We start from the raw sequence: 23,064 nt of genomic DNA, 5'->3' as shown, positions 1-23,064 counted from the left end.
TTTAATTGAGAGCAAGTGCATTCTTTCTTTGCCAAGCTGTCCATGCTATGTTGCTTCAATGCCATATTTTTATCTGGCCCCTGGAATGTGATAAGGTATGCTAGGTCCAGAAGCTTAGGGAGCCTCTGTTTTTGCCACAAGGGTGGTGGATGTCATCGGTGCCTGAATCTGTTATACCATGCTTTTTAGCTGCATTGAAAAGAATTTGGAAGTGCCTCTCAAGCAACGACTGTTTGTATGGGGATGTGTGGTTGGGGTATTCCAACTGGGAACTCTTTTGGCATGGAGACATATTGCGACTTTATCTTGTAGGCGGTGCTCCCATCCTAGAGAGATAGTGCCTCACCTTCTTTGGTATTGCTTGCACACTCTCGGGGTTTTCTTGATGACTTGTTCGGACACCTCGAGGCTTGTTTTCCTGGGAGGCGTTTTGGGTTAATGTTTTGGCTTTTTGGTTGTCTTTCTCCTCCACTACCAGCTTATACACACTTCCTTGATTGGACTAGATGCTGAGCATTGTGGACTATCTACCATGCTCGCAATCAGCTGCTCTTCTCTAGAGATTCGTTTCAGCTTACTTCCGGAGAGCCCTTTTACAATCCCTCCGAGATTCTCATGAACTCGGACCCCTTTGCTTTCAGCAACAAGAAGTGTTTTCCCACTATTTCTGAACTTAGTAGCTGCCCCACTGTGGGACAACTATGAATGTACATTGTTTCTTCTAATGAGACAGAGACAATGGTTTCACTAAAAAAAAGTTATACCATGCTTTTCATTTTTGTTTCGAGATTTTTGAAGGCGCAAGCTCCTCTCATGGAACGATGAACATATTCTTGGCATGTGATTATAGTCAGCGTTCTTTTATTTATCTGTTTAAAGTCTTCAAGCTCCTTATTGTTAGAAATAATGACTCAATCTTGTGTGCACATTGGTGCACAAATGAACATTAATAATATGTGGACATGAATGAGTGTACCATTCCTAAGGTACAATGATTAGTAAGTGATGATGTACATGTGGACATTTAATAATAAAAAAAAATATAGGAAGGTTGGTTCATGGGTCTCTCCACGCCTCCTTCATTCTCTCTCTCTCTCTCTCACGTGTGATCCTCATGCACAAATCTGCACTTGTTCTTTGCACAATTTCATGGTATCAAAGCAAATCGTAAAGAGGAGAAGAAGGCGATTCTAGGGAGATCATTTTTTGTGGAGATTGGAGAGGCATGAAATAGGCGATGCAAATTTTTTTTTTTTTTGTCCATGTAATTTCTGCATTGTAGAAGATGATTGGGGACTCTCGTTCAAGGCCATATGAACCCCTAATATGAGGCGATGCAATTCGATTTGCATCATAGAAGAAAAGCGACCTGTTTTTGAAGGAAATCCATGAAGAAATCAGCCCAAAACAGAGGCGATCTCATGAAGGGAGATTAGGGGATGATTCAGCCCTCAAAGCCATTCAAATCAGCCCCAAAACAGAGGCGATTTGATCAAAGGAAGGTATTAAATTTTTGAAATTAGGGTTTCAGCCCTGTTTTTGTTCTAAAATCTGAGGGAAAACTTGCCCAACTTGAAGGCAAATGAACATTCATTGATGGCCCTACTTATGGGTTTCCAAAACATGAAGAATGTTGAGGCAAAAGTTGCCCAAGTTGTTGTCCAAGAGGAGATGTATGCTCCAGCCATGCTTGTGATGTCAAAGGGGTCAAATACTTGCTGATTTTTCAAGGCAAGTTGAAGCACTTCAAGTTGGAAGTGTCCATTGAATGGATTCTTGAAGTTTGGGCCTGATTATGTGTCAAAGATGGAAGCAATGTGTTGCTGTCCACTACCCATGTGCATTTTGTGAAAGAGTGGTGCTGTCCATTGTGTGGTTGTTTAGCCACATTATCTCCATTGTGTTGAGAATCTTTCCTCTCTAAGTGTTTTGCTCTCAAAAAAAAAAAAAAAAAACCAAGATGGCAGAGTCCAAGCTTGATATGCTGATCCTACCGGAGAGTGGGAAATTGGATGGGAAGAATTATCCCATTTGGAAGTTCAAGTTAAAGAATATCCTCAAGATGAAGAATTTGTGGGACATCACGGAAGGCAAGGAAGAAAGCCCAACCGTGAGAAGATCCAAGATCACCGAAGGCATGGAAGAGGACCAAAGACAGCATGAAGAGGAAAGGTATGATAGAGAACTCCTTCAAAGGGAGAAATATGATAGAAGAGCTCAAATGGCTCTTGTTTACATCAACATGAATGTGAAGGATAGCATCATCCCACAAATTAGTAGTGCTACAAGCCCAAATGAAGCATGGAGTATACTTCAAAGCCTTTTTGAATCGGTAAATACAACAAGGTTGCTGTTTTTAAAGCAAAAGTTGCATGCATTTAAGAAGGAATCTAATGAGTCAATCACATCTTATTTGACTCATCTTAAAGACATTACTGATCAGCTTTTGTCAGTGGAAGAGATGGTGAGTGATGTAGATATGGTGAGCATTGCAATGAATGGGCTCACAATGAATGAGTCCAACTCCCCATGGCAACAACTTGTTACTTCTCTCATGGTGAGAGAAACTACTCCATCATTTGAAGAGCTGGGTGCTCTTCTCCTCCAAGAAGAGCTAAGAAGACAAGGGAGTGGCACAAGAAGTGTCAAAGCAAAGGGTGAAGCATTCAATGTAAAAGGCAAACCATGGCGTGGCGGTGGTAGAGGAGGATTTTGGAAAAGCATTGAAAGACAAAATCAGACCAGCAATGAAGAAGGGGGAGATTCAAGCTCTTCCCATGATGATAGAAGAGGATACACCTCTCGTGGAAGAGGTAGGTATAGAGGCAATTCAAGAGGCAACTTTAGAGGCGGCTCAAGAGGAGGCTTCAACAACTCAAGAGGTAAAGGCCCTTGCTATTATTGTGGTAAAGATGGTCATATTGAAAGTGAATGTAGAATCAAACAACATGCACAAAGCATGAGAGGTAGGGGGAGAGGCTCCTCCACCTACTCAAGAAGACAAAACAGCAATTATGTGGAAGAAGATAGGCCAAATGATGAAAGGCAAAGCAAGGATGAGTTTCTATTGATGGCTGATTCAACTCAGTCACATTACAAAGGTGAATGGTATGTTGATTCGGGAGCTACAGCCCATATGACGGGTAATGGTGATTGGTTCTCCACATATGTTGATGAAGGGAACCAAAGCAAGGTCGTTTTGGGTGATGATAGCACTCAAAACATTCAAGGACATGGAGATATTCCAATCAAGCTCAAAGACGGTGACACATGTATACTTAAGGATGTGTTATGGATTCCTAACCTTGCAAGAAACTTGCTTTCCGTTGGCTGTATTACAGACCAGCATATGTCTGTTGAGTTTTTTAAGGATTATTTTATCATAAAAGACCTCAAAAAGCATGGTGAAGAGGTAGCCTGTGGCATACAAACAATGACAAGTTGTATAAGCTGATTACAGTGGGTGGACAGCAAGTTCTTATGACTCAAAAAGCTGAATTATCTCATTTGTGGCATTGGAGGTGTGGTCATTTGCATATTGAAGCTTTGAAATATCTCCATGACAAAGGTTTGGTGACAGGATTACCAAAGATTGAAGGAATACCGGGAGTATGTGAGCCTTGTGTTCTTGGCAAGCATGCAAGGACTCCATTTCCAAAAGCAAGCTCATTTAGAGCAAGGAGGGCACTTGAATTGATTCATAGTGATTTATGGGGACCAGCCCAAAGACAATCATTGGGTGGTTCACGGTATTTCCTCTCTTATTGATGATTATTCAAGGAAGTGTTGGCTGTTTTTTCTCAGACATAAGTCAGATGCACTTGAAGCATTCAAAGAATGGAAAGCTCAAGTTGAAAATGAGGCAAGACAAAGAATCAAGATACTCCGGACTGATCGGGGAGGTGAGTTTAACTCAGAGGCATTTGATTCTTATTGTATTGAGCATGGGATTTTTAGACAATTAACTGCAGCATATAGTGCACAACAAAATGGAGTGGCAGAGAGAAAGAACCGCACTCTTGTGGAAGCGGCAAGATGTATGTTGAAGGATGCAAACATTGGCTCAAGATTTTGGGCCGAAGCTGTCCATACCGCAGCTTATCTTCAAAATAGATCACCAACTAAAGCTTTGGATGGTAAGACACCTGAGGAGGTATACTCAGGGTACAAACCAAATGTTTCTCATTTGAGAGTTTTTGGTTGTGAAGCATATGCTCATGTTCCTAAAGAAAGAAGGCAAAAGCTTGATGACAAATCTCAAAAGTGTATCTTCATTGGATATGCTACTAACTCAAAAGCATATAAGTTGTATGATCCAGTGGAAAGGAAGACAATAATCAGCCGTGATGTGATATTTAATGAAGGTACCTTTGCTGTCCATAATGATGAAATACATGAAGCTGATGGTCAACTAATATTTTATGAGATTGATGAAGGCACAGGTGATCAAGTCATTGAAGAAAATCAGCAAAAGGACAAGAGACCAGCCCATAATGATGGTATGAGACCACTCCACAACACTCATGATGCCGTCCCAAACAGTCCAAGGCAGTTATCACATGATGGGGGAGGTGAGACAGCACCTACCCAAGTTAAAAAGCTTCCAAAATGGTACATAAAGACCATAGAAGATGGTCAAATTAAGGAGCAGCCAGAATCAAGCAATGATGGTGAGAGACAGAGTCAAAGATTGAAGAGCAAGAATTCAGCCAATGTGAATTTAGCACTCATGGCACGAGTGTTAAGTGAAGAAGAGCCGGACTCCTTTGAAGAAGCCAACAAGAGCAAAGAGTGGAGGACAGCAATGGAAGAAGAATATAACTCAATAATGAAGAACCATACATGGAGCCTTGTTGATCTTCCACATGGGAAGAAAGCCATAGGTACAAAATGGGTGTACAAGATCAAATACAAAGCTGATGGTACACTTGAGAAGTACAAAGCAAGGCTGGTTGCAAAAGGCTATGTGCAACAAGAAGGTATAGATTATGAAGAAACCTTTGCTCCCGTGGCAAAGATGAATACCATAAGGATTGTTTTGGCTGTAGCAACTCACCATGATTGGGAGATTGCTCAAATGGATGTCAAGAGTGCCTTCCTCAACGGCATTCTTGAAGAGGAGGTATATGTGACGCAGCCAAAAGGATTTGAAGTTAAAGGCAAAGAAAAGCAGGTATGCAAGCTCAAGAAAGCATTGTATGGTTTAAAGCAAGCTCCACGTGCATGGTACTCAAGGATTGATGAGTATTTGCTGTCCAATGGTTTCATGAGGAGTAAAAGTGACTCCAACTTATACATATTTCAGCATAATGAAGATCTTTTGCTACTAATAGTGTATGTTGATGATGTAGTTATCACAGGGAGTAATAGCTCTCTCATTGATAAAATAAAGAGGAGCTTATCCATGGAATATGACATGAAAGATTTGGGCCAGCTTCATTATTGTCTTGGTATTGAAGTATGGCGTCAAGAGAATAGTATGTTTCTCACACAATCAAAGTATATCAAAGATCTACTTGAAAAGTTTGATATGGCTGATTCAAAGGCTCTTCCTACTCCAATGGAGGTCAATGAAAAGCTCACATCAAGTGGAGATCAAAGAAAAGCGGATGCTACCGCTTATAGGCAGCTTGTGGGCAGCCTTATATATGCTACCATTACTCGGCCAGATTTATCATATGCAGTTAGCATGCTCAGCCAATACATGGCTGATCCAAGAGAGCCTCATTTAAAATCAGCAAAGCGGGTGTTGAGATATCTTAAAGGTACATTCAACTATGGTATTGAATTTAATTCAGCATGTGCTCTCATCTTGGCTGGCTATTGTGACTCAGATTGGGCCAGCAGTGTTGAAGATCGAAGATCCACTTTAGGCTATTGTTTTTCTCTTGGAAGTGGAGCAATATCATGGAAAAGCAAGAAGCAACCCATCGTTGCTTTATCATCTACCGAAGCCGAATATATTTCAGCAAAGAGTGCAACATGTGAAGCTATATGGCTGAGGAGAATCATGGATGAAATCAAAGTGAAGCAAGCTGATCCAACAGTGATATATTGTGACAATCAAAGCTGCATTCAAATAGCCAAGAATCCCGTGTTTCATGCGCGTACAAAGCACATTGAAATACAATATCATTTTGTACGGGAAAAGGTGCAATCAAAGGAGATAGAGCTAATTTATTGCTCTACTGAAGACCAAGCAGTGGATATTCTCACAAAAGCTCTCTCAAAGGATAAGTTTGAAAAATTCAGAAATATGTTGGGTGTAAAAGAAAATAGATTGATCATTAAGGGGGAGTGTTAGAAATAATGACTCAATCTTGTGTGCACATTGGTGAGTGTACCATTCCTAAGGTACAATGATTAGTAAGTGATGATGTACATGTGGACATTTAATAATAATAAAAAATATAGGAAGGTTGGTTCATGGGTCTCTCCACTCCTCCTTCATTCTCTCTCTCTCTCTCACGTGTGATCCTCATGCACAAATCTGCACTTGTTCTTTGCACAATTTCACTTATGTGGCAGGATGGTTACATTCATGGCAGGTGACAACGATCAGCAGAAGAAAAAAGCCATTTTGCTCAATGTTCAGGTGCCCATAGAATGCAATATATTTGAGTGGTGTTCTGAAATTACATCAGGGGAAAACTGGTTAGGAACTTCCAAAATGTGCTAAGGACAAGAAACCAAGGCAAGGAGGATAGCACAGGCAGAAGATTGAAGCAGCAAGAAGGCTTAGCAAGGGCAGGAAAACATAATTATATGGACAGCTACTGTGTACCTTAGAAATGGCAGAACTTTGTTTTTGTTTTTTTTTTTTTCAAAAAGAGATTTCTATTAAGTATGAGAAAAACATACAACAATCACAGCTATAAGCTGGAAAAGAATAGAATCACCCCGATATGTAAGGTGATTTCAACCCCACTGAGGAACATCATGATGCCATGTAAGACCTGTGTGGTACTAGAGGAAAAGAAGATGCCATGGTCCCATTCCCGCATAAATATCACACGCTTCACCTGCGCAGAACGAGAGGGCCCTTGAATGCAAGCCCAAGTAGCCATAAGAGTGTGGATGATATCACCCCATATAGTACTAATGCACTGAGACCCAAAAATCTGGACACCCTCAATAGCCTCCGTGCATCTAGCTCTCCAAATCTGCCATGCTGTAATACTGGCAATAATCTCCCAACTGGTGTCAATCCTCTGTCTAGGGGGTGTATAATCAAAGTGAGAACATCCTACAACAATAGACCATGGTGGGCAATACCTCTATGAATGAAAAAAACAGAATCCGTACCACTGCCCTCATAAAAAAGTTGCGGACCGGCGGACTTGGAGAGTGAAGCAACTGCCCCCCAAGTCACATGCATGGCTCGGCCACTCAATTTGCCCATAAGTTGAGTTACAGGACCCCAAACCTACTGTGCAATGCTGCACCCCCATAGACAATGTTGTAAGGACTCAGAATCTGCCGCACATCTAGGACAGGAAGGTGCTACACCGAAAACTGATCTCCACTAATTGGTGGAGAGACCACCATGTAAGAATAACCAAAAGAAATGAGAGATCTGGCTCCTTCTGTATGTATGAGTGTCAAGGTCTATGCCAATATCTGCGCTGTGTCACTAGAGAAATATCATAGCTCTCCCAATGAGGCCTGAGAGTAGGGATCCTATGCATTTGTTGAGTGAGGAGAAGCCTGGCATTCTGAACAATGAAACTGAAAAAAGGAAGGCTTTTCAAAGGATCGAAGGCATCAATCCACTCCCACTCTCCTGGATCCCACTGAAGATATCTGATAGGACTGCCACCATATAGCCACAAACACCAAGAGCCAAGAGTCACTATCTGAGGAGAAGGGTCAATGAACCAGTGCTTCCCCGAGCGACTAGCAATCCTCACTGGACTAAGCCTAGTGTTTTGTATGATCTCCTCCATACTACATCTCCTCAATCTCCCACCAGGCATGATAGAATACATGAGGAAATTTGTATCCTCCTGGCCAGGCAGAGCAATGACCTCCTGCAGAGGTATGCCCATCCTCGAAAAAACTCCTAGCCAACTCGGATGATAGTCTCCGTGAAAGGTCCCAGAAAGCCACTCATGGGGAATAGCTGCATCAATCTGATCCATACGAATGCGAGAGCCCCTATGGTGCAACTCTCCGATCCTCCGGAAGCCTCTTAAAGGTCTTCCAAGCGAGAACTATGTATGCGCATCTCTCCCATCCTTACCATTGCATATAACGAGATGCACCAAGTGGCCGACCAGCCTCATCCCTAATGAACTCGTTCCACATAATAGGTTGTCCGTCAGCTTCGTCCAAAGACCTAGGAAGCCTTTGTCGCAAAAAATATCTCATGCTTCTCCATGCTCTGACAATGGCTGCAATAAGAGGAGAAGATGGTGCGCTAATATCAGTCTCTGTGAACAAAAAACGTGTGTTGGGCATCCAGTCTCTCCCGACCCTGGGTGTACATCTGGAAATCTAAGACAAGAAAAAATCCTTCCAAGGCTAAGTGCCTGGTAGGAAACCTCTGACCACAAGTTTGCAAAGCAACGCCCTGCATAAAGAATCTGCAACCCATTGAGCATGAGGATGTTTCTCGTGCTCTTTCTGCAAGGCAGCCAATCTACGTCTAATAGCCCTTTCTAAGTCCGAGGCCTCTTGCCTCTTAGACAGGGCACATGTGTGATAAAAGTCACTAATATCACAGAGAGCAGAGGCCAGGCTTTGAGAGGCCTGTAAGAAGTCATGAGATCTCCAAATATCAAGCATACGACGCGATAGTTCTATCTGAAAACAAATGATCAGGGATGCGTACATGGGGTGCTGATCCATGGCAATTCGGATCTCTAATACATAAAACCATTGGGCAATGATCCGATTTGGAGGTGCCTGTAGCAATCAAAGTATGTCCACCTCTGTCAAGCACCTAATCATCCACATAAAATCTGTCTAACCCTGCATAGATACATCCTACATCTCTTCTCCTGTTAGACCATGAATAAAGAAGAGTGGATGGACTCCTCATGCCAACAATCTCTACCATGAATGGAGAGTATAAACCTCTCCCAAGACGCTCTTTCAAGAGGATGCACCAAGCCCTCATGTCCACCTCTTTTATCCGTTGGCATCTCAACCATGTTAAAATCCCCACCAATAATCCAATGGTCGGCAAGAGGCATCAATGTAGTGAGAGATTTCCAAAAGGCAATCCTCTCACCTCTATGGTCAGCAGCATAGAGATTGAGAATACCAATGCGTGTAGTACCCTGCATAAGAAGGATCCATTGCGCTCTCGCAGGCAAAATGACACCATGTCCAACGATGCAAGGCAAGATCAAAGCTGAAACAGAGATACAAACACCACCCTTGGTACCAATAGCCGGTGACCAAAAGGTGTGTCCCGAGAGAAGCTTGCCTAATCTCCCACACTGACTAGCATCCAGTTTATGCTCTTGCAAGAGCAATATATCCATAGGTCCACCTGTGACTGCACAATGAAGCTGGGTTTTTACAATTTGTTTCCGTCGACACGGAAAAAAACCCCCAAGACCCTGAATGTTCCAAGAGACAATCCTCATAAAGACTCAGAGTAGGAACGACCAGATCTCGTGGTCGACGAAGGACCCCCTTTAGAGGCGAAAGTACGTCTCGCATAGGTAAGGGAGGGAAAATCTGACAATGTAAACCTTACCTCTCTCTCCCACTCCGGGGAAAAGCCAAGGCTAGTCCTCAAAACTGCAGAGGTACCATGACAATGCGAATATGCAACATCATCCTCAAGGGTGCAATCATCCTGTTAACTGTAATGCAGCATCCTCCTATGAGGGATCCAGATCATGTGCCTACAAGGCCTCATCCTCCAAAAAAGGATCAACATCCTGTGAGGCAAGAGCTACATAGGCGTTAGGGTGCTCGACAGGGAGTGTGGGTGAAGGGGTAGGTACGGGGGTCCGAGGGTGCTTGCCATCCCTAACCACAACCCAACGCTGTGTGGTCTGCTGTGTCAAAGGAGCAGCTGGAGTCTCGACATCTGCAGAAGGCCTATGATGGGCAGGACCATGCCGCCTCCTAGCATGGCCCCTCGATCTGGGACAATCTCTAGGAATGTGACCCTGTCGACGACAAATCCGACACTGGTCAGGTCTCCCTGCAATCTCCATTCTCTGGCAGAAATGAGATCCGTCGCTTCTCTGAAGCATAACATGATCATCAGTAATCGTTGGATCAGGAACAAGCACAAGGACCCGGGGTACACCATCAAGAGTGGTGGTAAGGGCCGCGGAAGCTGAGGCGGGAGAGCTCGGGAGGATTGGTACCTCTAGAACTTGGCCAAAGGATGCCCCTATGGAAGCTAAAAGCTTCCAATAGGACCGAGGAAGAGCAGGGAAGCGTAGTGAGACCGGGGTAAGGCTCTGATCCTCCACCACTGGATCAAAGTCCACCTGGTACTGAAAGAAGAAAATCTTCCTAGGACCAAGAGGAAAGGGGTTGCTAGCCAAAGCCTGAGAAGTAGCTTCTGAAGAATGAAAGTCCACCTAGAAGAAGCCTCGACCAAGTAAACGAGTATCCTGAAAGTGCACAATCAGCTCCGAAGGGAGAGCTGCTAGAAGCCATTCACGGGCCTGTGAACGAGAAGGGTGGGAACCATAAACTCTCGCAACAAGGGTAGTCTAGACCTCAAGGTCAATGTCGTGCTGAAGAGAGGTGAGCTCGTCTTGTGAAAAATTGATGATTCTCCCGGCCAGTGGGGGTGACGAGAGATTGGCTGCGGCAGAAAAACCATAAGACCAATCAAGAAGAGTGGGCGGCCGACTTGAATCCAGATAAAATAGCTGTTGGGAAAACGGAAGCAGAGGAAGGGGGCAAAGGCGGGGAGCAGCTGGGCAGGCGGGGGCAGCAGAGGGGCAGGCGGGGACTGAAGAAGGCAGGGGTGGGGCAGCAAATGGGGAGGCAGGGCAGCAAAAGGGGGCAGGCGAAGGCAGGCGGGGGGCAGGAGAGGGGCTGACGGGGGCAGCTGAAGGGCAGGCGGGGCAGCAAAAAGGGGGGCTGGCGGGGGCAGCAAAAGGGGCAGGCGGTGGGCAGCAGAGGGGCTAGCAGGGGTAGCTGAAGGGCAGGCAGGGACTGAAAGGCTAGCGAAGGGCAGAAGTTGAGCAGGCGAAGGCAGCAGATGGGCAGGCGAAGGCAGCAGAGGTAGGCGGGAGCAGCAAAGAAACAGGCGGAGGCAACAGAGGGCAGGCGGGGGCAGCAGCGCAGGTTCACGTCACTTCAACACGTCGTCACTTCAGCAGCGCAGCTCACAGTATTCGCCATTTCACAGCTTTCCCTTCAGCACGTCGTCACTTCAGTAGCGCAGCTCCCTCGTCTCGATTCCTTCACTCCCCTTCCTTCTGGTTATGAAGCTTTGAAATCAAGGTTTTTCAAAAGTCTTGACCCAGTAACTTCGCAGAACTTTGTTTTCATTAGCATGATGTCCCAGTCTCCTTTGCAGCTTGGCCAATAGTTATAAAATGTTTTATACTCGATAAGATTAAGTGATGGATGGCCTTACCACTAATTCCTCATCATCCTTGTTTCTTTGTGTCGCTGTTTCTATTTCTTTACGTGCCTTCTGTTCTTGAGTAAGTTAAGGAGAGGGATCATGGGCAGCAAACGTAAGTGCAATGGCCCACGGGAGTAGCAAATGGGTGGGCCAACTCTAGCCGAAGCAGAAGAGCAGCAGACTTTCTTTGGTTTTTTTAGTTTTTGACAAGAATTTCACTTGAACTTTCATTACTTTAGTTCTTTTAAGATGTTTTTTTAACCTTGAGAGAAGTATTTTCTGTTTCCTTTTTATTTCGGGAAAAGAGATCCTTATATTAGTTAGCAAGAAAAACAGCAGTGCAGGCTAAGTACAAAATCAGCTCCGTTGAGGGAATCAAAGTGACGAGAAAAAAGGGGGGAAAGCTCCTCCCCAGACTCACCGCTCTAGGAGGGGGAGGTTACCTCATACAGTGTTGGGGGGAGGGAAACAACCATACCGGTGGGTCTATAATGCCAAGTGGGCTCACCACCATTGTAGTGGGTTGTGAATCGTGATGCCAAGTCTGCAGGAACACTTTTGCATGCGATCATAGCCACCCTAAAGCTTTCCCTAGTGTCCATGGAGGGTCTGAATGCCAAGTCTGCAGGAAGGCCTCACGGTGCTTCCGCATGCGATCAGAGCCACCCTGAAGCTTCCCCCCATGTCCACGGAGGGTGTGAATGATATCAAGCCATATGCTCCGGATGGACTCCGCTGGTGGGGTGAAGGTGCCCTTGATGGCCTCGCTACAACGAGCTCGCCAAATATGCCACGTAGAAATATTGCTGCAAGTCTCCCATCTCTAGCAAGAGCCTAGAGTTTAGTGTGAAGAAGAGGGAGACGGAACAAGAGCTGTTGAGATCTGTTGATGAGCAACCTACAGTGCTAGTCCCCCACCATCCTCCTCATATGCCATTGCTGCTTTGGCCTTTGGAGCCAAAGCAACTATGCTCCAAGTAACAGTGGATCCCTGTCCATCATGAAACCTGTGTTACCACTTTCAGAAATCAGACTAAATGAAAAGAATAGACCCCTGCTGTAAGATTCCTCCTTAGCCTGAATAATGAATAGGCTCTACTTCAATCCCCTGTAATCATTCAAGAGAAAATATTATTTTTCCTTGTTTTTTGCCTAGTGAGATGAAAAATTCTAGAGAGTGGTAATTCAATATTGAGATAATTTTGGATAAACGAATTCTCTTAATATCAAAAATATGTTTCTCTAAAACAGAAAATCAAAATAAATTTTCCAAGGTACATTAGGAATCAATTAAAAATGATTTAAAAGACCTTAGCCTAAAGGTGAAGATTTTCTGAAATTTTTGGATTATGGTCTAATTAAGGTTCCTATGGGCCAATAAGATTAATCCAAGTGTTGGGATGAGATAAATCCAATGAATAAAAGAAAATACCCAAAAATGAGTAAATACCCACATAAGATGAAGAGTTGATCTGTCCTCGAAGGCAGGGCGAAAACCATGGGCCACATCTATGTGAAGATCCAGGGGCCAAAGGCCACCCAGAATTGGGTGCAGGTAAATCCTTCCAGGGTTCACCACCCGGAAGAAGTCCACAAACGATCAGCTTCCCCGGCAGGAGAGGTTGGAGCATGTACCTCTCCTATCTGATCTCGAGAAGCTCAGATGTCCTGGGCTACACCCAAACTCTTGTAAGTGCCATGGATCTTGTCCCTGTAGAGCCAAAATCGGCTCCTACGAAGCCGAGTACTATGTGCTTAAAAAGGTGTCCATGCCTCCTTCGAATCTATCCTCCGCCGCCTCTACCGTGTTAAAATCTCCACCCATGCACAAAAAATCAGCGTGGGAGGGACTGACGAACCATGCTCCAAAAAGTGGCTCTGCCTACTTCCGTGTTCGAAATTGAGGTTAAGGAAACTCACTTTGTCCTCCCAGGGGCGGGGGGTAGCGGGGGAGGAAGGGGAGGCTAGGGGGAGCAACCGAGGGTGGAGAGACCTAAGAGGGATGAGGGGGCCGGGTCCATTGGGGGTGTGGCAGAGCCGGAAGCAACCCAAGACACCTAAACATTGGGAAGTGGATAATGACAAGGTAACCGTCACCAGAAGGGGAAGATTGGCGCCCGGGACGTGGTAGGGGGCGGCCCATCACCATTTGAGGGCTGTTGAGACAAATGCTTGAAACGGTTCTTTGACAAAACTGTATCCTCCTAGGGTGAGTTTGCAATGCGATGGGGCTCAACTACATGACCCTATTCGATCCTGCTAGTGAATCAAATTCCACCTAGTAGTATCCGCACGCTCAAGAGGATGAATATCAGTAATCTTTTTGCGGCTAACCGATGAGGCCAGCTTGCAAAAGATCCCTAAGATGTGCCGGGGCCGGCTACCCACAATCTTGCAAACCAAGGTGGAGGCCTCTAAGGAGGCAGTTGTCAAGCTAAAACCACGGGCTTGCATCTCTGTGAAGATCCATCTGGTACTCTACGGTCAAGGGCCGCCAAGACTCGGAGTGCGGGCTGAAATCCAAGCCAATAGGAAATCCTTCCAAGGCTCGCCACCACTGGGAAGGAGGCCTCTAACAATCAGCTTGCCCAGCAGGGCGCGCCTTTGAATAGCCGGGTCGATGAGGCCTAGCCCCCCTCTGTGACGTGGCTGAATAATCACTCTCCATGCCACCTTGGGTGACCTCCCATCACTTCCGGCCCATAAGAAATTCCGGATCAATCGCTGCACCTAGCCAATACATGCTCGACAAAAGACAAAAGCCCAGCATGAAGTGATGTACCACATGGTGGCAAGAAGTACCTGGTTCGCCACTACCACCCTGCCGGCTAGGGAGAGCCTCGTCGAGCTCCACTATAGAAGCTTCTTCCGAATACTTAGAAGAAGCAGGCGAGCTGCTACTCCGGAGAGATATCAATGCCAACCTGGCAACCTAGATATTGAACTGCAGTGTCCCTCCGGATCCACTAGAAATCCTCAACTGGTCGCGAACTCAGGGTAGGTGCTGAGCCTACCCAAACACCACATGACTTGTGCCAGTTGATCTGTGCTCCTGATGCATGACATAAAACCTCGATTGCCTCTGCAAATCTCTGTAGATTCCCCACATCTCTTGCAAGGAAAGATGTGTCGTCTGCAAACTCTGAGTCCAGCAGCTCCTCCTGTGTGTGGAGGGGAAGACGCAATCCCTGAAGCCCGGACTCCCGGGCTAGGAGAAAACTATTCATGCCCTTGGCGATGAATAGGAAGAGGTAAGGTGCCAAAGGACAACCATGTTGAACCGAGAAGGAGAGGGGGGATCTAACGCCACGGGCTCCCTAAATGAGAACCTGGCTATGTGAGGCGGAGTAAAGTCGTGAGACTCCACGAATCCACTCCATGGGAAATCCCATTCGGCTCATAGTGCCCTCCAGAAAGCTCCAATCAACCCTATCATAAGGTTTCTCAAAGTCTAGAAGTAGCACAATGAGGTCCTACTGCCTCATCCTGTTGCTTCCCAAAAGGTAAAGATGTTGTCCAAAATGCTCCGATCTTGAACAAAGCCAGTCTGAGTGTCGTGGATCAAGTCACGGAGAAAAGGCTGAAGTCTCTTGTTGATGGCCTTGGCCAAGATCTTATAGGCTGTCCCTAGAAGAGTGATGGGTCTCCACTGCCGGATCTCCAATCTCTCACCACCCTCCTTGGGAATCAAGCCCTCTGAGAGCCTCTTTGGCATGGCACTTGTAATCATAATCTCATTGAAGGCAGCCAAAGACCACCTTCCATGAGGTCCCAATGGCGAAGTAACAAGGAGACTAGAAGCCCGTTTGCCCTCGGGCATTTGCCCCTGGGAAGTGCCGTCAATGCCTCCACCAACTCCTCAACAATAAATGGTGTCAATAATAATGACCGAAGAGAAGGGTGAACCACTTCCCTCGTATGCTACTAGACTCTCTCGTGTGCGTCCACCACATGTGAAGATGCTGGGGCACCTGTGAGGAGGGATCAAAAAAAGTCCGTGGTGATGGCTCTCACCTGGGGGGGATCTGAAACAATATCTCCATCCTAGCCACGCAACCTGTGAATACCGTCTCTCCTCCTGTGGGGTCCGGCTTGCTCAAAGAAATCCCCTGTGACTGTGTCGTCTACCTGAGTCCAGAAAGAAGCCCTGGCATGATACCTGTACTCCACCCTCCTCTCCTCTATTGATCTAATCTCTGTACGAGCGGCGGCAAGCTGACTCTTGATCCATTGGCTATCCGGGGACCTCTCTTGAAGCCATTGTAAAGAGGCAAGACTCCTCAAACTCCTCTCCTGCTCCCGAAAACCCTCTTATCGGCTCTAGGCTGCCTCTTGCAAGAAGCTGTTGATCTCCCCTAAACCCTCATCCAATGTGCATGCAGCAAAGCTTGAAAGAAAATCCAATCCTGCCTATATTTGCTCTATCTTGCTACATATCTCGGGGTCCTGGATGAGGCTGTCCGGAATCCTCGAGCTCACATGCCTGTCATACCTCGAGGGGTCCTCTAAGGACAAAATTACCGGGGCGTGATCAGAAAAGCAAGTACCTGCCTAGTGCCAAAATACCAATCATACCCCCTCGGCTGCAAGCCTACTCATCAACATAAAACATGTTAAGTCTAGAGAGGTTGGGGCCGGTGCTCCTCCTATCCGATCTCGAGAAGCAAAGGCTCCCGGGGCTACGTCCAAACTCTAGGCTGCCTCTTGCAAGAAACTGTTGATCTCCCCTAAGCCCTCATCCAATGTGCATGCAGCAAAGCCTGACAGAAAATCCAATCCCGCCTGTATCTGCTCTATCTTGCTGCATATCTCGGGGTCCTGGATGAGGCTGTCCGGAATCCTCGAGCTCACATGCCTGTCATACCTCGAGGGGTCCTCTAAGGACAAAATTACCGGGGCGTGATGAGAAAAGCAAGTACCTGCCAAAATACCAATCATACCCCCTCGGCTGCAAGCCCACTCATCAACATAAAACATGTTAAGTCTAGAGAGGTTGGGGCCGGTGCTCCTCCTATCCGATCTCGAGAAGCAAAGGCTCCCGGGGCTACGTCCAAACTCTGGAAGATGCCAAGGGTCATGTCCCCTGTCTGCAAGAATCATCTCCTCCCAGGCTGAGTACTCTGTTCCTGAAACTATGGCTGTGCCATCTCCAAGTCTGTCCTCTGCTGCCTCTATCTTGTTAAAGTCACCATCCAAGCACCAAAAGTTAGCATGAGGGAGGGCTTGCCGTAGTGAGCTCCAGAAGAGGGTTGTATTTGGAGCAGCATTCGGAGCATAAATGTTGAGGAAGCCAACGCTGTCCTCTCCAATAGTAATGGTAATCCACTGTGCCCGCCCTAGGACAATGACTTCTAAACCATTCACTGCCGGCAGTAGTTGCTCACTGACAGAAATACACACCCCTCCCTGCGTCCTTGAGGGGCCAAAGGATGGGGACCAGAAAGTATGACTCTTGCTTGGAAGAATCTTCCCGCATGCGCCCCTCTGAGAGATGATACTCTTGGAGGAAAAGAATGTCTATGGGTCCCCCCAGCATGGCCCTCTGAAGCTCACCACGTAGGATGCCTCGTCTATGAAAGCAATAAGGCCCCCCTAAACCCTGAATGTTCCATGAAACAATTTCGGTGTGATGCGGCACTAGCGGAGTTGCCCTTCACTCGAAGAGTCTTGGGCGAGGGTTTAGACGGGGAATAATCACAATCCGTGCAGGGGTGAAGGCACACCAAGTGGGCACTAATCCTATCTTCCATGTGATGCCATCTGTACGGGCACGCGCATATGCATGCTCCGGACTCCATCGATCACAGTAGCGGTATCTGTAAGAGGGGGGAAGAGGTACCACAACAAAAGTATGCATGAATACAAAGAGCAACACCTCCAATCTAGAGACTACCAACTCAGACTTTGGGGGACAACCCGGGCAGAGAACCCTTTTTGACTAAAACACACATAGGTAAAACATAAATGAAGGGGGAAAAAATGATTGATGGTCCCTGCATAGCTGTCACACACATGTACACAGTCCTGCTTTGCATATGATATATTCGGTGAAGCACTTGGAAGGAATGGCACAAAGAAGTTTTGTCGATGAAGTCCATGGGAATAGCTTTGTAGGGCAGTTTAGATGGTGACTCTCAAACCAATTGGGCTGCAAAGGGCTTATGAGAGCTTGTGCAGTGTGATAAGGTTGTGGACTCTCAAAATACAGAAATTAGGCTTGTAAAAGTGATGAAAATGTGATCAGACTTAAAAATCCCAAAATATCTGCTGAATCCGTAAGTTGTGCAAGTATATTAGGACTTAATAACTTATGTAGGTAGTAAATGATTAAAAAAATCTATTACTCTACATGCGAAATGGTACTAATTACACGTATGGTTTATAAAATTAGTAAATGTCCAAAATATAAGTGCAGATGCAGATTTTCGGGTTTCGGATTTGGATGTGAATAATTCTTTGTATTTTCAGCTGACTGGGAGCGCCATAGAAAGTGGTTTGCAGGTTCTGATTTAGGGTTTGCAGTTGACGAGGCAAATCAGTGCCACATGCGGAAGTGCATGGCTCAGCCCGTGCCACCCTATGTTACCCCATGAGCTTTCAGCTCTGCCGGTGGCTCAACCAGATTGCCAAGAAGCAGAGGCAGAGGCTCACGCAGTAGGTGCAGCAGGAAGTGGACGTAGAGCACAGGCAGTGCAACAGCGCAAGCACATGCCGTGAAGAAGAGGCGGACAGAAGCGTCATCTGCACTGCAGGTCGTGGTGGACATCGTGGGCGTCTGTAGTTCGATGATGACTAGCGGCAGTTTGATGGCGAGCTCACAGCTGAGCGTGAGTAGAGCTGGGGCAAGGATAAAGGCTCAGATACCAATGAATAGAGCTGGGGAAAGGATAAAGGCTTCTGTACTACATTCGTCATGACTACGATACTGATGGAGAGAGAGAGAGAGAGAGAGAGAGAGAGAGGGAGAGAGAGTATACACGACTAAGATTGGGTGCAAAATACACTGTTGATTAATTGATTTGTGAGTACATTGGTGCCCCTTTTATGGGCTAAGATTCAACCTCCTCTTTAGACTTTATTTAATGAGCTAGTGACATCACTGATTAGCTCATGCTATATACATCACACTAGAGCTACTTCCCACACTTAACTCGAAAATACCCAACATTGGTCGGGGATGAGAGAGCGGCTACCATGGAGTCCTCCTGATGGGGTGAAGACAAGAAGATGGCAACACGTGCCGAAGAAAACAAACTGCCGAAAGCTGAAGACACTTCTCGAAGGAGAGGCTGAGGAGGATAGGGATCGAGGAAGGCAAAGAGTACGAGAAGGGAGCTAATAAGAACGACGGAGAAGGCGGTGTTAAAATATGCACCAAACACCCATCAAACAAAGGCTACAAAGGAAAGGCTAAGTACAACTCTTCAATCATTTTTTATTTTTGTCACAAACTTGGACACATTGAGAAAGATTGTTTCTTTCGAAAGAAGGCTCAAAAGGCCTACATTATGCATGAAGAGTATGGAGATCAAGAAGAAGAGCATGGAGAACCAAAGGAGAACAACAAGGGGCATCATGAAGCCCTCATAATGCAAAGTGACCATCTCTTCTAGATCATGTCTTGGGCCTGCCCCCAAACTCTTAATGCCCAACTTTACTTAAGTGTTGTAAATGTTTGTAAATCAGCCATCAAACCTCTAGCCCAACTACTCCTAACTAGCCTCAAGCTTAAATTGTCATCCTAAACTTGTATGGTCATTCATGGTAAGCAATCATTGTAAGAGGGAAATCATTTAGCATGGATGTCAGGTAAGTGTAAGTTGTGGTGAGTCATCGAAGGTCATCAATACCATTGTAATGATTATGTGTTTGAAGGGGGTGTTAAAATATGCACCAAACACATCCCTAGAAGGATGGGGCCAAATGGACCATGTACATATGAAAAGGATCAAATCATTTAGCTTGTGGGTGAAGCTTCTCTAGCATTTAGTTTTGTGTTAAACCACTTGTTTTGATGAAACCACTAGCTGGTATTGAGTTGTATGGAATCTATGAAAGGGCACTTACCTATGAAGTAATCAATCAATTTATTTGGCCCAACTTTGTCGTCTCTCTTGTGTGCACAACCCTTTCTACCATTTCTTACTCATCATGTGTTTTAACCTTATATTAATCTTTGAGCCTCCCTGGCTCACATGCATCCTCAACCACTTTTCTAATAGGCAGGGGATGGAAGACATGCAAGTGAAATGTGGGGAAGAGGCTAGGGCAAGCGGAAAAAGGGGGAAGAGGAGAAGGCGGGTAGGAGGGGCGGACTAGCGGGCTCAAAGAAGTGCAGTCAGGGGTGCTGCAGAGGATGCGGGGGGTTGGGAGGGTGGGGGCACAGGCTCCGCAAGAGCTGGGAAATGTCTGGCTAGGGATAGGGACTGGTATTGTTGAAATGCGAATGTGAAAGACCTAAAGGGCTAGCCCCCCACATTCCTCCATAGGCCATGACAATCTCAGCCTTAGTGGCCCAAAAGACAGTGCCCCATGAAATGATGCAGGTAGAGGTCCTGTGCATTGTGAAAATGTGGAGAATCCGCTACCAAACTTGCTGAGCCTTTGGGCAATCCCAAAGACAATGTCACTGAGACTCCTGGGGGTGGTTGCACCTTGGACAAGCTGTTGGTCTACCGCCAATGGCCAACCAGGTGCCAACCGCCAAACTCCTGTGTGCCGATAGCCACAAAAAGAGGGTGATCTTTCAAGGGCAAAAATTTTCCCAGATCCTCATCCAAAAATCTGAGAGAAAACGTTGTGAGAGGCCCTGTGACTGGCAGTGTCCTGGTGCTATCGGGGTGCCCTCAACCTGCATGCGAAGAATGGAGTACCCAACATCTCCTCCTTGTTTGTAGAATCACATTAAGTCCACGCACCTGGGTCCCACTGGAGGCTCATGAGGAGCCGGCTCTTCCAAATCCATAAACACTAGAGTCTCTCGTTGGAGTCTCTCGTTGGCCACCTTGGCCGGAGGGGGGTCAATGTGCGACTCATGTGCGTGAAATCCGATCACCCTCACCCTCTGCAAGGTGCATCCACTAAAGTCATCCAAAGGGATCTTTGATCTCTCTAATTTGCCATCGGGTCCAATTGACGCAACTCTAATCCGCGCCATGAACTACCAAGAGAATATCATGCCTAGTAAACACGCCCGACCATTGAAGGGGGGTCGGGTCAAGGATAGGGGGTCAAGGATAGGGGTCAGCCACTCCTGAGGAATAGTAGAGTCGATGTTGAAGCTAAGTCTATCTCTTCCCCGGATCCCAGCCAGGCCTCTCTCCTGAGCCTCAGGGGGAAGCTGCCTGAATGCAAGCCAATCTCCAGGGGATCTAGAAGGTCCTATGCTCAACGCTCCCGAGGATGAGGCCGGGCCCCCAACATGTGGCCATTGGGTAAACGGATCAGGGGATTCAAGATCAGGGGCTGCCAAAGACGCCCCTCCGAGGCTACCGGAACTATTTTCTGTTTCTTTTACAAGTATTGGAGTAGTTTGTTAATGAAATCAATTAATTGAAGCTTTTTCTTTAAATTAGAGGGGATATCAAAGAGGAGTGTACTTAGATTTAGGCTTTGGACCCCATCTATGATTCTCTACCTCTCATCATTGTCTCCGCAAGTAGCAAAAGAATTCACCTATATGGACTCATTAGGAATGAGTCAGCATAAAAAAACCTTAAGTGCTCTTGCTAGAAAGACATCTCTTTTTTTTATCTACATAAATAAAGGAGTTAGACCACTACATGTCTTGAGAAAGTTTGCTGCAGGATGGTCAGGATGGTGTAACAAGAGCAGGGGAAGGGCTAGTTGCTGTTGAGTCTCTTTATGGGCAAAGCTTTAACTTGCCTTTCGTATCTTTTTCAATGTTCTGGAAATTGAAAATGGTGATTTGTAATCTTAGGTTTATAAAGATGTCTTGTCATGTATTTTTTAGAGTACTTCTCATGTCTTGGATCTTTTGTTGGCATCAATTTTAGTTGTTTCACGTGTAAAGAGGTTCTATAATATAGCTTCTCTGAGCACCCATTCTTTTGTTTTGTAGGCTGTTGAAGAACTGGTTGCACAAAGAGATCGTGTCAGATCATCTGAACAAGATGTATCAGTTATTGAAGATCAAGGTGATGAAGCTGACAAAGTGACTTCAGTGCAGGTAATGCTTTCTTTTAAGGAGAAACCTATCGGTCTCCAGAGGTCTTTGAGGCAGAGGACCTGCGTATTCATCATTTTAAATTAACTGATTTTTTGGACAGATCGGACTTTTACTTGGAAAGACGTATGCAGAGTGGGGTCACAGCAGTGATGCAGTGGCTGTGTATGATTCTATCATCAAAAGCTGCCCAGAAGATTTTCGTGGTTATCTAGCGAAGGTACAAGTCTTGTTTGTTTTTTGGGTGAGAGACTACATCATTGGGAACATAAAAAAACATGACAAAGTAAAGGGGGTCCTCCCTCCTTTCCTTGCCACTTGGGTGAGCGATTACATCATTGGGAAGGTGGCTATGGCCACAAGTGTGGTTATTTTTTTTCCTGAAAAAGATCCTTCTATTAGGTAAAAGCAAACGTCCACCACATTATGTAGGGGTAAAGTGTCAAAGAAAGGAAGGGACTGCACCCTCCATTGCTGGCCGCTCTCGGAGGGAGACCACATCCTGAGGGGAGGGGGGGAAAGCCACATTGGGGGCCTGTAGTGCCAAGTGATGTCACCATCCCTGTTGGTGAGGAAAGGGCCACTACTACTCCAAGTACGTAGGAAGACCGCACAGTGTTACCGCATGCAGTCTGAGTCACCTGCTGCTAATCGATCCCAATGTCCTCGCAAGGGTGTGGATAATGCCCATTTTTTTTTCCAGAAAAGAGACTTCTATTAAGTATGAAAAAGTTTACAAGAAGGGAGATTTCAAGCCAAGCAAGGGGGAAATCTCAACCAATCTGGTGCCTTGTGGATTATGTTCATTTAAATGCAATTGATGGACTCTTTTGGAGGGTTAAGAGTACCCTCGATGCCCTTGATGTTGCAAATGGTCTTCACCTTTGGTCAGTGTGGGTGTCAGGGGTCCAAGGGGATACCGGGGCCATCCATGCTGTGATGGCAGTGATCTGCAACTGTACGCTGAAGTGCTATGCCTTCACCATCCTCCTTATAGAGGAGAGCTGGACTTGCCTCCATGGCCTACACAATGGCTCCCCAAGTTACTGCCTGGGCAATCCATGGATCTGTTCTAAAGAGCCGAAGTACCACCAAAACTGTTGTGCCTTGGGCAATCCCAAAGGCAGTGCCGCTGAGACTCCCGGTGAAACCCCACTCGGTGAAATGTCATCCACCGATCGCCAACCAAATGCCAACTGCGAGGCCCTTGTGAGCAAGTTGCCAAAGGAAAAGAGTGACGTTCCTAGGTCAAAAACTGTCCCACAGCTGCTTCCAAACCCTGAGATGAAGCATAAACATAAAGAAAACACACATAGACAGT

At 46.0% G+C, this 23,064-nt stretch overlaps 1 protein-coding gene across 5 annotated transcripts in view; it reads left to right on the top strand.

The window, feature by feature from the left end:
- Window positions 1-23,064, top strand: part of LOC147630225 (Tetratricopeptide repeat (TPR)-like superfamily protein) — a 154,496-nt gene that overhangs the window by 119,637 nt on the left and 11,795 nt on the right. For all 5 annotated transcript variants that reach the window (XR_015267798.1, XM_086811867.1, XM_086811869.1 and 2 more), the window contains 2 exons: window positions 21,639-21,746; window positions 21,847-21,963. Coding sequence is in view for 4 of the 5 variants with exons in the window: in XM_086811867.1 (XP_086667993.1) it covers window positions 21,639-21,746; window positions 21,847-21,963 (225 nt within the window). In the remaining variant the exon portion in view is untranslated. The remainder of the gene's footprint in view (window positions 1-21,638; window positions 21,747-21,846; window positions 21,964-23,064) is intronic.

The sequence above is a fragment of the Cibotium barometz genome, chromosome 17, assembly GCF_041138505.1.
Source record: "Cibotium barometz isolate CiBa-2024 chromosome 17, ASM4113850v1, whole genome shotgun sequence".
Lineage (NCBI taxonomy): Eukaryota > Viridiplantae > Streptophyta > Polypodiopsida > Cyatheales > Cibotiaceae > Cibotium > Cibotium barometz.
This window is presented reverse-complemented; position numbering and strand designations above follow the sequence as displayed.